At 47.4% G+C, this 17,971-nt stretch overlaps 1 protein-coding gene across 2 annotated transcripts in view; it reads left to right on the top strand.

The window, feature by feature from the left end:
- HK2 (hexokinase 2) overlaps positions 1 to 17,971 on the top strand; it is a 62,932-nt gene that overhangs the window by 16,786 nt on the left and 28,175 nt on the right. Inside the window, exon 2 of one of the 2 annotated variants that reach the window (XM_025868320.2) lies at positions 2,779 to 2,941. In XM_025868320.2, the coding sequence (XP_025724105.1) occupies positions 2,779 to 2,941 (163 nt within the window). Of the gene's footprint in view, positions 1 to 2,778; positions 2,942 to 5,165; positions 5,255 to 17,971 lie in introns of those variants that run through there. The other variant, XM_073897486.1, reaches the window with a different exon arrangement.

The raw sequence follows: 17,971 nt of genomic DNA, 5'->3' as shown, positions 1-17,971 counted from the left end.
GGCATTTATCTAGCAGAGTGGATGAGCCAGGACTGCTGCCCAATCCAGTCCAGTCCCAGCTTGGTCCTTTGCATCTCTGTCTGGGCATGTCGCCTTCCCCCTCTCAGTAGAATGGAGAGAACACTCCCTGCCTCATAGGATTGTTGTGAGGATTCAATGAATTAATGGATGTAAGACCTTGAGAACAGTGTCCGTGCCACGTAAGGGTTTACTGTTTTACTGTTGCCCACCAGGGCATCTCAGGCTGTTCTTGGACATGGCCCGGCCTTAGTCTATGGTCTGGGGGCCCTGGATTTTGTATGTTAGCATCATAAGCCATGAGGCAGTGTTCTTGGGCCAACCCGGGTGTCACTGGATCAGGAGCCTAGAGGCTTCTGGGGTGATTAAAGTTGCCCTGGGCTCAGGGTCGCCAGAGATTGGCCTCCCACCAATAGGGAGGGGCCTTGTCTGCTGTTGGGCTGAAGCTGGACCCTTTTGCCCCCTGGGGAGCCACAAACCTCATTGTGAGGGAGGGCAGGCGTCCTCAGGAGCCCTCTGGCTCTCCAGTATTCTAGGAGACCCAGCTCGTGGTGGGGGCTGGTGTCCACACAGCCCTGAGAGGCTGGGGCAGATGATGCGCTCAAGGCGGGTGAGCTGCCCGCGGCCTGAGGTCAGGAAACAGAATGGATTGGGTTCTTCCTGATTTATTTTTAGTAAATGCTGGCCACAGACTAGTTCTGGGAAATCGTCATTTCTGCAAATTTGAAACCCCGCATGACAAACCGGGTCCCTCTGTTGGCGGGGCGGGACAGGAGTGGCCCAAGGCCTTTACCCTTCTCCATGTCCACCCTGTTCTTTCCCACGCTAGGCGTGCGAGGGTCGCGTCTCAGCGTTGTGACTGAACCACATGGCAGTTGTGGAGTTGGGTGGGCTGACTCACCAGGGACTGTCCTTCGCCTCCTTTGCAGCTGTTTTCAGCATTTTACTCCAGACTCCGATCTATGACCTTTGGGGAATCTAGAAGAATGATCAAAGGTGAGTCCTGAGCAGGATATTTGAAATGAGCTAAGGAGGGCCAATCTCCTTATTCTACAGGGGCAGAAAGAGGCCTAAAGAGGAGGATGTGCCCTAGATCCCAAAGGGCGTTAGGATACAGCGTGGAATAGAGGAAGACGTGAGTGAGGGGACCGTCTCTGTTGACCAAACTGGGTTTGTTCTTTTCTTAAAGGATTAAGCACCTTGTGCCCTTCCTCTGGTTAAAAAAAAAAAAAAGTTTAAGAAGCCCTGTCAAAAAAGGGACAGAAAATATAACAGGCTATACTACTAACGAGCACATTTGTCTGGAAACTCTAATTATTAAATAACATGTGCTTCTTTGTCAAAGTTGAGCAAGGGCAGGGGGCAGGCAGGAATTTCCTTGTTTCCCACAGGAATAGCAGGGGCAGTGGTCATCAGCCAGGCTTTGCCCCTGGGGACCCGGCCGTTGCAGAGCTGGGAAGAGCAGGGCTGCTTGAAGTCCCGCAGCTTCGAGGACCATGACCCTCACCCCTTGAAGGGGTAGCTGGGGCCTGGCCCGACGTTCCTGACTCTGTGTCTACCCCTACCCTTCCGTGGCCGGCAGTGTCACCTGTCCTGGACAGCGCTGCCGAGAATGGGGGCGTTGTGGAAACTCGTGTGCCTCCTGGGAGGGATTTCTGTCAGGCCTCTTCCTGAGAGGAGAAAACTGGGAATATCCACAGCCAAGAAGGAAACTGTGTGAGAGGTACTCCTGGTGCTTCTTTGGTGGTGAATCTGGGGAAAGTTCGTGTAAGTTGATGTTGGAAACAAGGTCAGTGAACTAACTAAGGAGAGCTGGCTCTGCCTCGAGAGGCGAGCTTGCATGCGGTTTATGTAGAAGCTCTCTTCTGTGGCAGCACGTGCCAGGGATGCAGGGGTGAACAGGTACACACGGTTCTTCTTGCCCTCGGTGCTTGTTATAATTTAGACACTAAGAGATACATATCGTGGGTGGTGTTGGGAAGGGAAAAGTCTGAGTTCTTGGAATAACGGGAGGCCTGACTGTTTCAAGAGGAGGCTGAGAGGTCTGGAGAGGGCTGAAGAGATGGGCAGACGGGATAAAGGCTGTAGGGCCCATGTATGGGTTCCAAGGCAGGGAAGGACTGAACCAAGGGTAGGGTTTGCGCGAGGGAGTCCAGAGGTGTCCAGTGGGGAGAGGCCAGATCCTGTGGGGCCTTGGAAGGATTTCAGGTTTGGTTCTAATGGGAAGCCGCTGAAAGGTTTCTTTAAGCAGGGAATGGTTGGAGTCTGGCTGGGGATGGAAAATGGATGGAAGAGGTAAAGGCAGAATTGGGGATTGTGTAAGTGAGGCAAGAGGTGCTGGCTGCTTGGCCCGGGGGGGGGGTAACAGGATTGCCACAACTGGCCTCACGGCGTGTGGGGGACAAGGAGGGCCAGTAATGAACCCCAGTTCCCAGAATGTTGTCAGAGACCCTTAAACTCAACCTTTCTGGAAAGAACTCTTCCTCTTCCCTAATGTGCCTTTCCCCTCGTCTTTACCACTCTTCAGAAATAAAGTTAAACCTATTTTTCTCATTTTATCTTGCAGTTTAGTTCTTTTTTTTTTTTTTAAAGATATCTTGTCAAATAGATTCCAGTTACATGGTCCTTAATAATAACCTTCTGTACATAACAGGTTTTATTCTTTTGAAGGGCCGAGGGATGTTCCATGATGTAGATGCGTACCACACTGACTTAACCCTGCTGCTCTCTAACTCTTGTTTTCCCCCCACCCCTTTGCAGGTTGACCAGTATCTCTACCACATGCGTCTTTCTGATGAGAACCTTCTGGAGATCTCTAAGCGGTTCCGCAAGGAGATGGAGAAAGGGCTTGGAGCTACCACCCACCCCACTGCTTCAGTGAAAATGCTGCCCACGTTTGTGAGGTCTACTCCTGATGGGACAGGTGCTGACCCTGGGGCGGAGGTGGCGGCTCAGGGTGCCCCATTGCCTGGGGGAGATTTAGGTGGCTTTTTGTTCAGGGACTGTAAGAACGATGTATCAGCAAAGGTTCTTTGGTTTCACGCCCCAGAAACCAGCCCTGGCTAGGTGAAGCATACAGGAAATTTAATGAAGTCGACGGGGAGGGGTAGACAGGAAAACTGGGAGGCAGGCAGCCATGGCAATCAAGGTCGAAGCAAGTGTTTGTCAACCCTACCAAGGCATTGCTGCCGGCCATTTGTTATCCGTCCCTGTGCTGAGGCAGGCTTATCGGCTGAGTTTGGGAGCTCACAGTTCCACAGAGATTGCACACAGTCATGGTGATGAAGAACAACCGTGTTTGAGATGGCCACAGCCAGAGGCCGGGCAGTCATTCTACGTGGCACATTCCACAGCCTTGCTCGAGAAACAGCATGGTACAGATTGTCCTCTGTGTTTCTGGAACTCTGTGGAAAAAAAAAAAGAGTACTTGAAGTCCACATACGCTTGGGAGAACTTGAAGAGCCACAATGCATGTCTAGGGATTAAAGGCTCCGAGGGTGTGCTCAAGAACCTATCACGCTTTGTTTCATCCCCTTGTTTGGATACAGACCCTGTATTTCACTATGCACCACCCAGCAGGTGATTTAATCAAACCAGAGGAAAGGGTTGTGGTGGAGATGGAAGTGGGAAGGTAGGTTGGGCTAGAGGGCCTTGCACGCACACCTAAAACAGTGGGTCTGTCTTCAGTAAGCGCAGGGGAGTAACAGAGTTTTCAAGGGGTGTGGGCAGAACTGTCTGGGTAACGCACATCAGCAGCGTCTGCCCTGTGGGACGGCGTGATGGGGCGGCTGGTAGAGACAGGGCGAGGCCCGGTGGGATGTGCTGGGCAGGGACAGGAGTCAGAGGGGTTGCTAGGATGTTGAGCCCTGCTGCTGAGGGGTGGTGGCATCCTCCGAGAAGGGACGGAATGCAGTTGTGTCAGCACATTCACATCCTTGTGTCATTTAACCCTCGCAGTAACTGTTCCCTGGTAGACGCGAGGTACCTGTGGGGGCCGGGAGGGGCAAGCAGTGTGTGACAGCCACCCGCATGTGGATGGTGGGGCAAGAGTCCGAGGGGCAGCCGCCCAGGCAGGGGAAGGAGGCAGCAAGCACAGATCCCCGACCCGAGGGAGGAGAGAGCACCAAGGTACTGCTGGGGAGGGCACAGGGCGAGGGCTTGTTCATGCGCCCTATGCCTTCAGAGGTTCCATCACATCTGGCTCCTTGAGGCTAACCTGCCTGAGAGCCTCTGGGGACCTGGTTTGTCTAACGAGACTTTGGACCTTCCTACAATTTGGAAAATAATTATGTTTGCCTTGGGACTCAGCCTGGACCCAGCACCGAGCGCGTGGCCTGGTTCAGGATTGCTCTGAGTGTGTGTCTCAGCCCTGCAATGAGTTCCCTGAGGTGAGCGGCCGCCTCTGATCCCCGGGTACCCCTCATATCCCCTCCACATTGGCACTGTTTACTGTACCTACCACTCCCTCTGACTGGCGGCCACACCCGCTTCTATTGTTTTTATTTGACATTCTCATAAATTTACTAGCTCCTTAAGGCCAGGGACATTGTTTTATTTCAGGCACCACCACCAGGCAAGTACCCCAAGTATCTACTACATTTTTATGGTCTGAGAGCTTTTCTGAGCACCTATGTGCAGTAACTCATTTACTTTTCATAAAACCCTATAAGGGAAGGACCAATTTTATCTACATTAAAAAAAAAATTTTTTTTTAAGAGGAGGAATTTGAAGCTTGGATGGTCGAATTCTTGCCTAAGGTCACACAGCTAATGAGAGGCTGAGTCAGGATTCAAACGCATATATGCCAAAGGTCAGGCATCAAGACTGCACCCAATCCATTATGTGTGTGCGTGCACGCGTGAGCCTGTGCACTCAGCACCAGAGCACATGGTCTGAGCGCAGCTGCAAGTGTTTGAAATGTGGGGCTGGATGTCTGGCTTCAGTAGGTGAATACATTTGTTGAGAACTAGGTATGGGGCCAGCTTTTAACATTCTCACTGCTTTCCTGAGATTGGAGCCCCAGACACCTCCCTTTGCCTCTTATAGTTTGCACTGATTACTGTGCTATGTGGTCATTGAGTCTTCTTCTGTGACCTCAGGCTGGGGTCCTGGGATCCTGTCTGCGTCCCAGGGTGGAGCCACAAGGAGCATTTAGCCTCTGTGAATGTGAGTTGCCTGGACTGAGGTGGAAGCCAGAGGCTGATTCCTGCAGCCTTCTGGGGCAGAAGGGTCCGGGGTAAGAATTTTTGCTTGACCTCCTTTGCACACAGACACAGGGAGATTTTACATGACTTTGGTGATACACAGAGTACCTCTTTATAATGTCAAATCCTAGAGGGTAACTGAGGATGGTGTGTAAAAGGAATAATGTGTACTGAAATGCTTTATTCCCTTAAGCAGAGCAAGTGCCCCAAGTGTAGGAACCCCAGCCCTCAGCCCCTTCATTTCTCCCTTGCTGGGGTCCTTGGGCCAGCTCCTCACCCTAGCTCTCTGGGACGTAGTGTGTTCTCCTTTGTACAAATGAAGAGGTGGGTCTGGGAGTCCCAATCTGTTTTGCATGTGTACTAGAACCAGTGTGCTGCTTATTTATGCACAAAAAAAATTCTTTGAAATACTGTGATGGGGGCATAGCCCTTAATGTCCGTCAGTTGGGCACTGGTCAATTCATGCAGAAAACGGTCCTCTGCAACCCATTATAAAGCACGAGATAGATTTACCTATATTCATACTCTGTAAACTCATGTATATATATGTAGGTACAGGTATATAAAGTCTCAAGGACACACACTGAACTATTAGTAGTAGTTTTCCTGGCACATGAGGTTGGCAATAACTAGTAAAGTGGAAGGTATATGTATATGGCAACTCAGTAACACTCCCTCCAGCTATATTGTAACTAGAGCAGATTCCCTTATGAACGGAGGAGGCATGTTCAAGAATGTTCATAACATTGTTGCTTATAATGACAGAATATTGGAAACCGCTTATGGACTATCCCTGTGGAGGGATACTGTGCAGCATGCTACATAAATGTGTGTATACTAATATGGATACATCTAAAAAACAATGTGTGGGCGCCTGGGTGGCTCAGTTGGTTAAGCGACTGCCTTCAGCTCAGGTCATGATCCTGGAGTCCCAGGATCGAGTCCCGCATCAGGCTCCCTGCTCAGCGGGGAGTCTGCTTCTCCCTCTGACCCTCTTCCTTCTCGTGCTCTCTATCTCTCATTCTCTCTCTCTCAAATAAATAAATAAAATCTTTAAAAAAAAATAAAAAACAATGTGTGAAACACTGGGGAAGGACGGGGACCTCCTAGTAGCTGGATGTAACTTAAAATCACTCAAACAATGCTGTGCATTGCTTATGGACACATACACATCGTAAAATTTATTAGGATCTAAACTGGAATATATATCCAAGATGAATGATAGGAATTGCTCTTGGAAAATCAAGAAAGGAAACTGAACTTGGGGAGGGGAATATGAGGGGATGTAATTTAAAATAGTCAATGTCAAGGCTTTCAATTTTATATTTTGTTGTTAGCCTGGGTTCTTTGCTGCTACTGGTGGTTATGTGTGTCTCCCACAGAAGGCTAGGGGTCTTTGCTCAAGTGATGCCTTTTCCATGAGTACCTTCCTCAACCCATTCCTTTCCAGCATTTCTTTTTGACTCTGGGAAATTAAATCTCAGATCTAAATCTCTGATCTAGAGGGACTTAATCTTTAAATCATTGGCTTTCTAACTTTTCTGGACTGCATGCTTATACCAAGAAACACCCATGTATAAATATTAATATTCAGCTGAAACAAGTTTCAGGGACCAATGTCTATTCTTGCATGTGGTACAGTCAGATATATTGCTCTCTGTTCATTTTCAGAAGCTGCTGGTCAGGAGCCACTGAGTTTTTTTTCCAGCTTGCAGTGTGAACACTGCTGCCTTAAAAGCTCCTCACCCAGTTTTGTCCTAGATGGGCATTTGTAAAATTGGCTTCTTCCTGGTGGGAATGGGAGGTGGTTTCAGGGCAGTGTCAGGAGGGGGGGCGGTGAGGATCAGAATTCTAGGTTAAATGGGGTTGAATTCAAACTGCGTGCTTAGGAGCAGTTCAGGTACGCCCTGATCCTCAGTTTCCTCATTTGTAAAAAGAGGAACGATTAGGGGGCTGGAGGCCCAAGAATTAAGGGAAAAGCAAATATGTGCCCTTCTCATGTGTTCTGTAAACACAGTCCTGTGGTAATGACAAGTCAGCTCTGCAAGAGCCACGGCCAGCACCAAGTTCACTGAGAGAGGGCGAGTAAGCCTTCCAGGTCCTTCCTTTTGGAGGTAGTGGCTGTGAGGGTTCATCCCCATCCCTAGAGGCCCTGCATTTTGGAGCGAGGACCGGGTTCCAACTCTTGTTTCTCGATGGTTTCCGGCTGTCTAATGGTAATGAAAATCCTGGTAGAAAGTGTGGGAGAGACTTCAGGAAGCTTCAGGCCGTCCCTTTATGATGGAGGCCTCCGTTACACTGAAGGAAAATGAACCTTCAAGTCTTGGTTTGCTGTCTGTGAGCAGGAAGGGAATGTCAGTGGACGCAGAGCCCATGGCCGCTGATTCTAAAATAGCCACACTTCATAGATTGTGTGGACCATCTGTGCATCATAGAAATGTGGTCGGCGCAGATAAAAATGAAATATATGTAGATGGGCCAAGAATATCAGACGGCTGGGGTGCCTGGCTGGCTCCGTCGGTTGAGCGTCTGCCTTTGGCTCAGGTGGTGATCTCAGGGTCCTGGGATCAAGCTCTGGTTGGGTTCCTTGCTCGGCGGGGAGTCTGCTTCTCCCTCTCCCCCACCTGCTGGTGCTCTCTCACTCTCCCCCCCTCAAATAAATAATATCTTAAAAAATATACCATTAAGAATATCAGATGGCTGTCAGTCGGGGTATATAAAAAAAATCCTCCCCCTTCCTCTGCCACCCCCACCGCCCCCAGTTTCAAAAAGTTGAAAGAATTGTATAACGGACGTCCACATACAGACTATCCAGATTCTTCTACATTGATATGTTACTAAATTTGCTTTACCACACTCCTGCATCCTTCTACCCATCAGTGCATCTTGTTATATTTGATGCATTTGCAAAGTAAATTACAGAAATCAGTTTATTTCAACCCCCAAAATTCAGTATGCACATTACTAACTAGATTTCAATATGTTTTCTTTTTAATATAAAATTGACATACAGTGAGATGACAAATTTTAAGTATCATCTGATGAGTTGACAAATAATGTACAGTTTTAAGACATATATTTAATGCAACCCCCATCAAGAGAGAAGACATATTACCACCAGCCCAGAAAGTTCCCTTGTGCCCCTTCCCAGGCAATCCCTGACCCTGACCGCCAGAAACAATCACTTTTAAATTTACCATGTGTATGAGTTTTGCCTGTTGACCAACGTTCCACAGATCTAGTCATAGGGTATTTACTCTTTTTTTTAAAGTTTTCAATCACTATTTATTACAGTCTTTCCACTGTCCCCATCTCTCCATCATTCTATTCCAATCTCATTCTCACAGCAACTGTAAGTGGTAACAGAAGCCAGGCAGATTAAAGAAATTGCTTAAACAAGCAGAATTTGTATCCAGGTATACAAGTCATGGTTGCAGTAAGAAATAGATGGCCCATATGCAAATTGGCATCTGGAGCGCTTAATAACTGAACAACGAAGGTGTAGGAAACCAAGGAAGTACTCAGGGAGAGTTCTAGCGTGGCCATTACTATCTCCGGCTCAAAGTGCAGAGGAGGTGGTGCTTATCAGCACACTGTGTGGAAAGAGGACCGTCTTATAGGAACTAGGACTTCTTCCAAGGACATAGCCAGCCATGGTGACTGCGGAGAGGGAGCTAATGGGTTTAGTACCCTGACCACACACCCATCCCTCTTTCTGCTGGTACCCCCCACCTCCCCCCCCCAACACTGACTCAATATCAATTTATTTATTTTTTGGGGGGTATTTACTCTTTATGCAAGGCTTCATCTATCTATTATACTGTGAGCTTTATCCAGGTTGTGTATATCGGTAGTTCATTCCTTTTGGTTGCTGATTTCATGGTATGTTTGGAAGCCTATATGAGGTGCATATTGATGGACACCTGGGCTGTTTCCAGTTTTCACCCATTAGGACTAAAGCTGCTTTAGACATTTTTGCACAAGCCTCTTCGTGAACTCATGCATTCATTTTCTTGGGTAAACAACTAGGAGTGGAATTTCTGTGTCATAAAGTTTGGTGTGTATTTTATTATAAGAAACTGCCAGATTTTTTCCAAAGTGATCGAACCATTCCGTTTTATATTTTACACTCCCACCAACAGTGTGAGAGTGCTGCTTGCCCCTTATCCTCACCAATATTTTTGTCTGTACCCTTCCCCTACCTTCTTCTGGGTTTTTGCAGTGCAGAGTTGAATAAAGAAAGCATTTGTTTCTATCTGCCAAGAACTCCTCCTTCTCTGACCTCTCCGTAGGCAGCCCTGCCCTAAGGCATGGCTGTGTGTCTGATTGTGGTGCCCACTCCAGCCACAGTCCCATCAGCGGGCCTACCACATATGTCACAGGAACCCATCCGGCTCTCAGAGGACAGAACAGTTCTATCCAAAGAGTAAACGCAGGAATAATTGACACTATTTAATGAGCACCCACGATGTCTATGCTAGGCGATTTACATAAATAATCTGTTTTATTCCTCACGCAAACTCTTTAAGAGAGACATTCCAGTGTAAAAGTAAGGCAGCTGAGGCCAGAGGAAGTGGGTGATTGCCAATGAATGGCAGAGGTGAAGAGGTAAAGAGTTGAAGGATTTAAGCAGAGGGAATCCTAACTCTATGGCTATAACATTCGTAATTTACATCCACTCCTGTTGCTGAACGAAAGTTTCTAGAGCAAATTGGATTATCACCTTTTAAATACATCACAGATAGGGGTTCGCCTGGTACCATGAAAATAAGCTCAAGTACAGCCCAGCTGAGAATCTACTAATATTCAGATGCAATTTCCACTTTAGAAATAAAGTATCTTTGTCGTGTCTTTATCTCAATAAGATTGTTTAGATATAAAGATGCCTATTGTAAGGCCCAGTGAGTTGAAGGCTTTGCTGTATTGATCATTTGATACTTCCCCACTTCTCTGAATTGTGAATTATTTTCACAGGTGAGTATATCTCTACCATCTAGCCAGGCTGAACTCCCGAGAGAGCAGGGGATGATGATGATGATGGTGATAATGACAAACTGTAGGTTTATTAAATGCCAACTGCTGTGCTGAGCTCTGTCTTTGAGCAATCTCATTAATTCTGACAGTGACCCAGTGGTAGGCACTATGAACCCCATTTTATAGAAAAACTAGATTTGTTTGATTAGGCACCTTGCCCAAAGTCACATGGTGAGCCAATGGAAGTGCTTGATTTTTGGGCCCGCCCGCTGGGTGTCAATGCCTGGGTGCTTAGCCATACCACGAGAGGTGCATTTTATGTTTCTCTGCCACCTGCTCAGCCCCTCTGCCCCCTGCTAGCGCAGTGCATTCATTCTTCGGCTAGTAACTCAGGCCTGTCTCTTCAGTTTGGTTCCACAGAATCTCCACCAAGGCTGGTCCTCCGTGGGGAAGCAGTATGCTTAAAAATGCCTTGTGCCCCACCTTGGAAGAGTGGAAATTGTCCTGGGGGAGATAAGGCTTTACACAGATCAAATGATTATAGAATGGTACCCAGTCATATCATGGAAGCACACAATGTAAAGAGAGACTAGGCTGCCAGGGTTGCACAGAGGCTAGTAAGACCCCAAAGGAGCCCTTATCTTGGTTGCTCAGCATTTTATCTGTTAACAGGCATGCCGTGGAGACAGATCAATAACTAGCACACAAGCAAGTTAGTGGATTTATATGGCACTGACAATATAAACCAAAGATTGTATTGATAAGTGGCTTCCTTATAGTAGTAGCTAGAGTTTATTAAACATTTACATGTACCCGGCATTGTGCCAAACACCTTACACATTCATTGCATTGAATCTTGGCCGGACACTGTGTGTGTGTGTGTGTGTGTGTGTGTGCGCGCGCGCGCGTGCACACTCGTGTTTGTGTCCCCGTGCCGTGGGGAGTGGAGGGGAGGTGCTGGCTAGAGAGGTCATTACTATCCCCTTTTAAAAGATGATGAAACTGGACATTTCTAGTAACTTACCTGAATTTGTACAGCTGATTCATACTGAAACAGGATTTGAACTCCCAGTAGGCCTGCCTGAAAATCTGAACACACCCAATGGATTGAAACATGTTTTAATCTTTTGAAGAGTGGTTTCACATCTGTGGAGCAAATGTAACACTTCTGTGACTGGCACGTATTTTGAGCTTAAACACTTCTTGAGTATCAAAACACCAGGGTGGTGCTTTCCGATGGTGTTCTGGGAGCTTTGGGGGCACTTATCAATGTGTTAATTGTGCTCCAGCCCCCTTCTTTCAGTAGGAGCAGCCTTGTTTTTCTCTAGTTTTATATGTTGGCATTTGGCATCCTATTGCTTAAAATGATTAGAAGGCCAACATCGTAGAAGATCCGTTTACCCCGTTCCTTGACTGTACTAGACATTAGCATTAACTGTGATTTGATACCTTTAATGACATGGAGTTACTTTATTTCTGAGCTACTGAGTGGAGACCAGCATTGTATTCTAATGGAGTAGCTGGGATCTTGGAGCTTAAAAAGAGGCCACCAGACGTGGCAGTGGCGAGCGATTCCAAGTACGCGGGAAATACGTGCCTCAAAGCCTGTGTCTGCCAGAGGTAGTTTTGCTGGATTACCTATCCGGGATCTGGATATTTCTCTTTTGAGTCTTCTTAATTGGAGTCCATGCCATATAATCTTAGAGCAGTCTCTTGCAGTGTGCTAACTAGCACGCATTGGAAAACTAAAGGATAAACAAGGTCTCCAACCCAGAGCTACTCCGGGGAGGCAGAGTGGAATGTTCGGTGCAGTCATCTGGAGCCCCTGGAAATGTTCCTGCTGTGGCAGGGCAGGCAGGAGCTAGTCCCTTTGGGGGCATTGAATTATTAAAGGGTCACTTAGGAACTGGATGTGATAGTATGGGTGTGTTTCTTTGACCTACCTCAAAGTTCAAGGCTCCATGCCTCTGGCATTAGGTGATAAGCGGTGTTGTCCTTATGGTTGGATCTAACATGGCCCGGGGGTGACCGGCCATCCTGGTGTGCCTGAGACTTAACTTTAAAGCACCGAAAGTCCCGTGTTGGTCTTGGGCAATGGGGTGGTTGACCACCACACATGGCCCTAGAACCCAGGGCTTCATCACTGCTTGGCCTGACTATTTTGCAGCGTCCTCCTCACCAGTGTCCCTGGCACTAGACTCATCATCCACAGTGCTACTAAAACCCTCTTGAAAACAAAGCTGACCCTGTGCTTAAAATCCAGAGTCCTTGGCATTGGCATTTGCTACATGCAGGTGGCCGTGTTGTAGGAGCCCTACGTTGCAGCCACTCCTGAACATGCCATGAACTTCCATACCCTTATATATGTCCCCTTTTCCCTGTCTGGCAACTTCATACCAGCATTCAGACCTGGCTAGAACTCTTCCTTGTCCGAGCAAAACCATTCATTCCTTCTATCATGGACTTGCCGCTGTGCATCTAAGTGCTCCCTTTCTCACCATCTGGTCAGGGACTGGGTTTGCATACAGCACCAGTTAGCTGAGAAGCTCTTAGTACTATGTTCAGTGCTCAGTGTTGAAGTAGCTGATTGCAGAATGTCAAATATTTTGTTGGCAGGTCCTAGAATAGATTCTGTGTTTGACTCTTTAAAATAGTGATTTTTTAAAAAACATTTTGTTTAGTAGTGGACCCCATTTCCAACTTTAAACAGAATGAAATCTTATGTAGAACCCCATTATCTAAGACAGTAACGGTAAGGGAAAGATATAAAATTGGAAGTGAGTAGGTGGGAGGTGAGGTTGTGCCTTAATTGGCCTTCCTTAACTCGAGAAGAGCTTGCCACCTGCAAAGATCCCCAGAACTCTGGGAACACTGAGTAAAAGCCTCTTGTTCAAAAAGAGGCTTCTAGAGCCAGTTCTGAAAAAGTTCTGGGGCAGGGGGGCCGGGCTCTGGCTCCAACCTTGAACAGGCAGGGCACTGCCCCTTCTGGACGTAGTTGCCTATGACGAAGGGCACTGCTGCTTCAAAACACAAAACCAGACCCAACCTGTTTGCAAGTCACTCTTCGAGCTCCAAGTACCTGATGGAAGGAACAGGTGGTGAGCTATTTTAATTAGTGGCAAGTACCTACTGATTAAGAATAGATCCTGCTAGAAAATCCAACTGGCCCTTGCCTCTCCTTCCTCAAAAATTGCGTGGACATTGCCAGATGCAGGCCACTTACTTCTGTGTTATTAACAATGCTGAAGTTACCGCCTGCTTAGACCCATTACTGATGTCTCATCGGCGAACCTCATGGTGACTGTCATGTTCAGGCGGCCAGTCTGATCCATTCTAGTCCTCCTCAGCCTTTCGCTGAGACAGGTAAATTCCCAGAAGACATTGAAACACTTTTATCTTGCTGACCTTAGTATTTGATAAGAGCCTCACCGAAAGTGGGCAGAATGGTAGTCCAGGATGGGAAATGAGTCAGCAAACACACTCCGCCATACAGAGCAACTTGGATCTTAACTGTTGGGCAATTTGATGGAGGGTGGCACGACCTAATGCTCCTATTTCCCTGCCCGTTCCTCTTAACCGTGGGCCAGCAGTGCTGGGTTGAGTCATTGCTTTCTTATAGAAGAGGGTTGGTACCCCTTCTCTTGTCTGGTTTTGGGGGGGATGCTTTTAATGAGGAGGACCTTTGGCAGAGAGGGCTTGGTAGGAACAGAGGTTCCATGTGATTGTGGGAGATGGCAGCAATTTGTGGCTACCAAAAAAGACTGTATCAACAAGCTTTAAAGATCCTGGGCTCCTGGGGGAGAAGGGCATGTCACCTCCATCCAGTGGATGTGTGTCTGCCACCACCCACTCATGTCTCAGAGCGCTTGGCCATCCAGTAGGCCTGGGGGAGGGAGGGACGGACTGCAGTTACTGATAAAGATTAGGGCGTCTTTGCTTTCTTTTTCACCACTTTATGGCTTATTTGCCTCGTTCTAGATTCTGTGCCAGACCCTCCTCATCTTCCAGGAACAAGAGACCTGGGTGTGGTGCGGTGGAATAGGCATGGGCTTTGGGGTCAGATGGACTTGGTTCAAACCCAGCAGTCATTTACCCCTGTGTGACCTTAAACCAAATGACTGAACTTCTAAACCACAGTGTCACTTCCTCTTCCACCCAGGCCAGCTTGGAGGCTGCTGGTGACCTCTGGGCTTTATGCTCTTGGTGTTGTTAATGAAGAATTCCTTATTTGGGGATTTACAACTTTCCCATGAGGAGCCTCCTTGCTCATCCCAGTAGAAAACTTTGCTGGAGAACCAGACCTGAATTTGAATCTTGGTTTCAATTACTTGACCTGAGTCTTGGATTTTTTGATCTGGAAAATTGGTATTATGATGTCCCATAGGGTTGCTGAAGATCGATGCGATAATGCTTATAAACAAAGTGACCATCACTTAACAAATGTTTTTCTTCCATTAAAAACACCTATGTGTTGGGCTCTCAAAAACTAAACCCTCCCCACACCTGCCTCTTTCCATTGTTTTATTACCACAGTAATCCAGATGCCAGTGATGAAGTTGGAACTCTGTCCCAAGGGACGAGAGAGATGAAGACAGGGTTTTGGGCTTTGTTTTCCAAAAAAAGTCCCATTAAAAAATCTAGAAAATGGGAGCTGGGGAATTAGCTCAAATGGTAGAGCACTTACTTAGCATGTGAGAGCTAGCAGGATCGATGCCTGCATTCTCCACAGCTGAATTTTATGCAGGGAGGGCCCTGCCCATCTGGGTCAGTTTACCCCAAAATGGCGGCTGTGCAGTGAGTAGCTGGGTGCCCCTAGTGGGGTGCCTACCCCAAGGGAGAGGTGGGGTGGGGATGGGGCCTTAAACAACAACAACAAAAAAGAAAATAGATGAATTTGGTCTTTCCAATACACTTTGAAACTTTGCTTCCTTCATTTTAGCAGTGGTGGTGGCCGCATTCAGGAGGAATTGGGGAGAGTTAGGAAAGGTGGCAAACTCATGTAATCTTTAGAATTTGTACAGATACAACATAAAACCCAGAAACCATAAATATTTTGGCAACATAAAAATTAAATGTTTCTGCATGGCAAAAATACCACAAAGTAAAAAGACAGACATTCAACTGGAAAAAATGATAATAAATATATAACCAATAAGACTATTTTCTTTAATATGCAAAGAGCTCTTTTAGGTAATTAAAGTAATGAATGTGTTTTTTTTTAAAGATTTTATTTATCTGTCAGAGAGAGCACAAGCAGGGGGAGCGGCAGAGGCAGAGGCAGAGGGAGAAGCAGGCTCCCTCCTGAGCTAAAGGCAGTCGCTTAACCGACTGAGCCACCCAGGTGTCCCTGAATGCATTGTTTAAAAAGGCAAAAGATGTGAATAGGAAGTTCACAGAACAAGGAATTCAAAAGGCCAGTCAGCAATTCAAAATGTGTAACCTTACACAATAGAAGGAAACCCAGTTTAAAGATGAGATACCACTTTGAGCAAGGGGGTTGGCAAAGATTAATTGCCACATAACATAAGACCTTGGTGAGAACAAAACTCAGCTGTTGGTTTGTGGGGAAATCGTTGAGAACTTTCCGGCATGAACTTGTAGGCAATGTCTTCCAAATTAAAAGCATACATCCTAAGAACCAGCAGTTCCAACTCCTTTCTCTGAATGTGTCTGTTAATAGCCTCTGCTGTCTTTATAAAATAAATGTGCCTAAGGACACCCAAGAAACATTAGTAATGATTACTTTTGGTGTGTGGAGAAGAAAAGAGAGATTTGATTTTAATTTTTCCCCCTTTTGTATTGTTTGAGCTTTTTAAGAAATCAGATGTTTATATTTTACTACTTTTAGAAAGTTAGTGTTCCAGACATAACAGCATGCTCAACAATGAAAGAGACCTTATTACCTCAGATCTGACGGTTTCATATTATAAATTGGTTGGTACTCAAACATTTTGTTTAACAAATGAACCATCAATGAGCAAATGCAATAGGAGGTGTTTTCTTAAAATGTTGCCTCAGATAGCAGCCATAATTCAGCAGAATGATCTCTCTGGACCTTACTGGGTCCTCTGTCACATGGCTGTGCACTTTCTTAAGAAACCTACTGTAAGCACGTTTTCCTGCCCCAGAGCCTTGCTCCCACCCGTCCAGTTTGATAGTCCCAGGCACATAGATGTGATGCTCCTTCACGCCCCATCACACACTCCCACGCTGTCTGCTCTGGGCTTCTGGAATGTCCTGGAAGGTTCACAGTAGAGGTGGGACTTGCACAATGAGTAAGTGTAGGTGGGGATTGGAGAGGCTGAGAAGAACTACATGATCAACCAAAGGGGAAAGAGTGGACAGTAGCTGTTTATTGACGGCTTACTGTGAGCCTACATATTCACACATAATATGTTCTGTATTTCGTGTCAGCCTCATGACCCCTGGGAGAAGTCAGTATTACGGGCCCTGTTCTACAGGGGAGGTGACATGCTTAGAGGCCACATAGGGAGTGAAGCAGCTGAGCTGGAAATCAAATCAAAGCCTATTTGCCCATTGCTGAAGGCCCAGCTCCTCACCTCTGCTCTACAGGGGCCTCTCATGCACGGTGTGGAGTTGGGCACCAGGAGAATGGTCTGTCCACTGTCCCAAGGGGGGGTCACCTTAGGATTTAGCTCTAGGAGTCATGGTGCTGGGCCTGCCCCAGAGATACTAGACCCTGGAAAGCATCCAGTCCTAGGCTGTGGTAATTGTGATCCTGTGTGTTTGCAGACGGGGGTGCCGGGGAGGAGGGATGCTGAGAGAAATGTCTGTTCCGGTGGAGTCTGAAAAGAAAGCAAGGGATGACATTCCTTCCTGGGAACGGAGGTCGGGCTGGCCTTGAATCATGACCCCTGTGGTCGCCGATTCAGCGCATTGCGTGTGTCCTAGGCTGCAGAGTGCTGAGGCAGGCAGTTCGTCTTTGATTTTCCTTTTCATCCCCCATGACAACCACCGCATAGCTTTTCCTGCAGTCTGGCTGGGTTCCCACTACCAGGAGAGGCTCAGAACTGGAGTGCCTGGAAAAGTTGCCCATGGCCACGAGAAGGGCCAAGTCACCCCTGGTGGGGTTGAGGTTACTCCAACTATCGAGCACCTGTAGCTAGTGGGGTTGGGAGGCTCTCCAGATGTCAGGGAGGGGACAGGGAATTAGCGCCCCTGAGGAGGAACGCTGAAGTCACTGGGACAGATGCCAATGACTTTTCTTGGACAGGTTCCTTCAGTCCCCACTGGTGAGGGTGATTTTGCTTTTCAGTCTGAGAGGTGGCCCTAACTGTGAAGCCCAGAGGTCTCCAGTGTGAGGACTGGGCCGTGAGTGGATGCCTGGATGGATTGTTTCTAGTACTTACAGAGTGTGTCCTAAGTTCTTGGCACCGTGTTGGGTAGTTGAGGCACATTATCTAGTTTTTTGCCTCACAACAACCCCCTGAAGTCAAGGACGTTCCCATTTCAGAGGTGAGGCGGCCGAGCCTCAGGAACTTGGCATGGCCAAAACGTGGCCAGATACCAGACAAAGGTAATGTGGGCTCCAGAGCCAGGCTGTGCATGTCGCCACTACCAGACCACGGGTGTGTGGAGGCAAGTCCCACAGAATCTTGGCTGGATGACACCCCTTTCCCCCAAGTTGCCCCTTCGGACTGTAGAGGCTATGGGTAGCGCCCTCAGGGAGCTGAGCGGAAATAGCTTTTCTCAGGGCCAAACAGTTAACTGCTGCTCAGAGGGCCTGGGCGCAGAATGGACCCTTGTTGGCTCAT

The sequence above is a fragment of the Callorhinus ursinus genome, unplaced genomic scaffold, assembly GCF_003265705.2.
Source record: "Callorhinus ursinus isolate GAN/ISIS: 27379988/994484 unplaced genomic scaffold, GSC_fseal_2.0 scaffold10, whole genome shotgun sequence".
In the NCBI taxonomy this organism is placed as follows: domain Eukaryota; kingdom Metazoa; phylum Chordata; class Mammalia; order Carnivora; family Otariidae; genus Callorhinus; species Callorhinus ursinus.
This window is presented reverse-complemented; position numbering and strand designations above follow the sequence as displayed.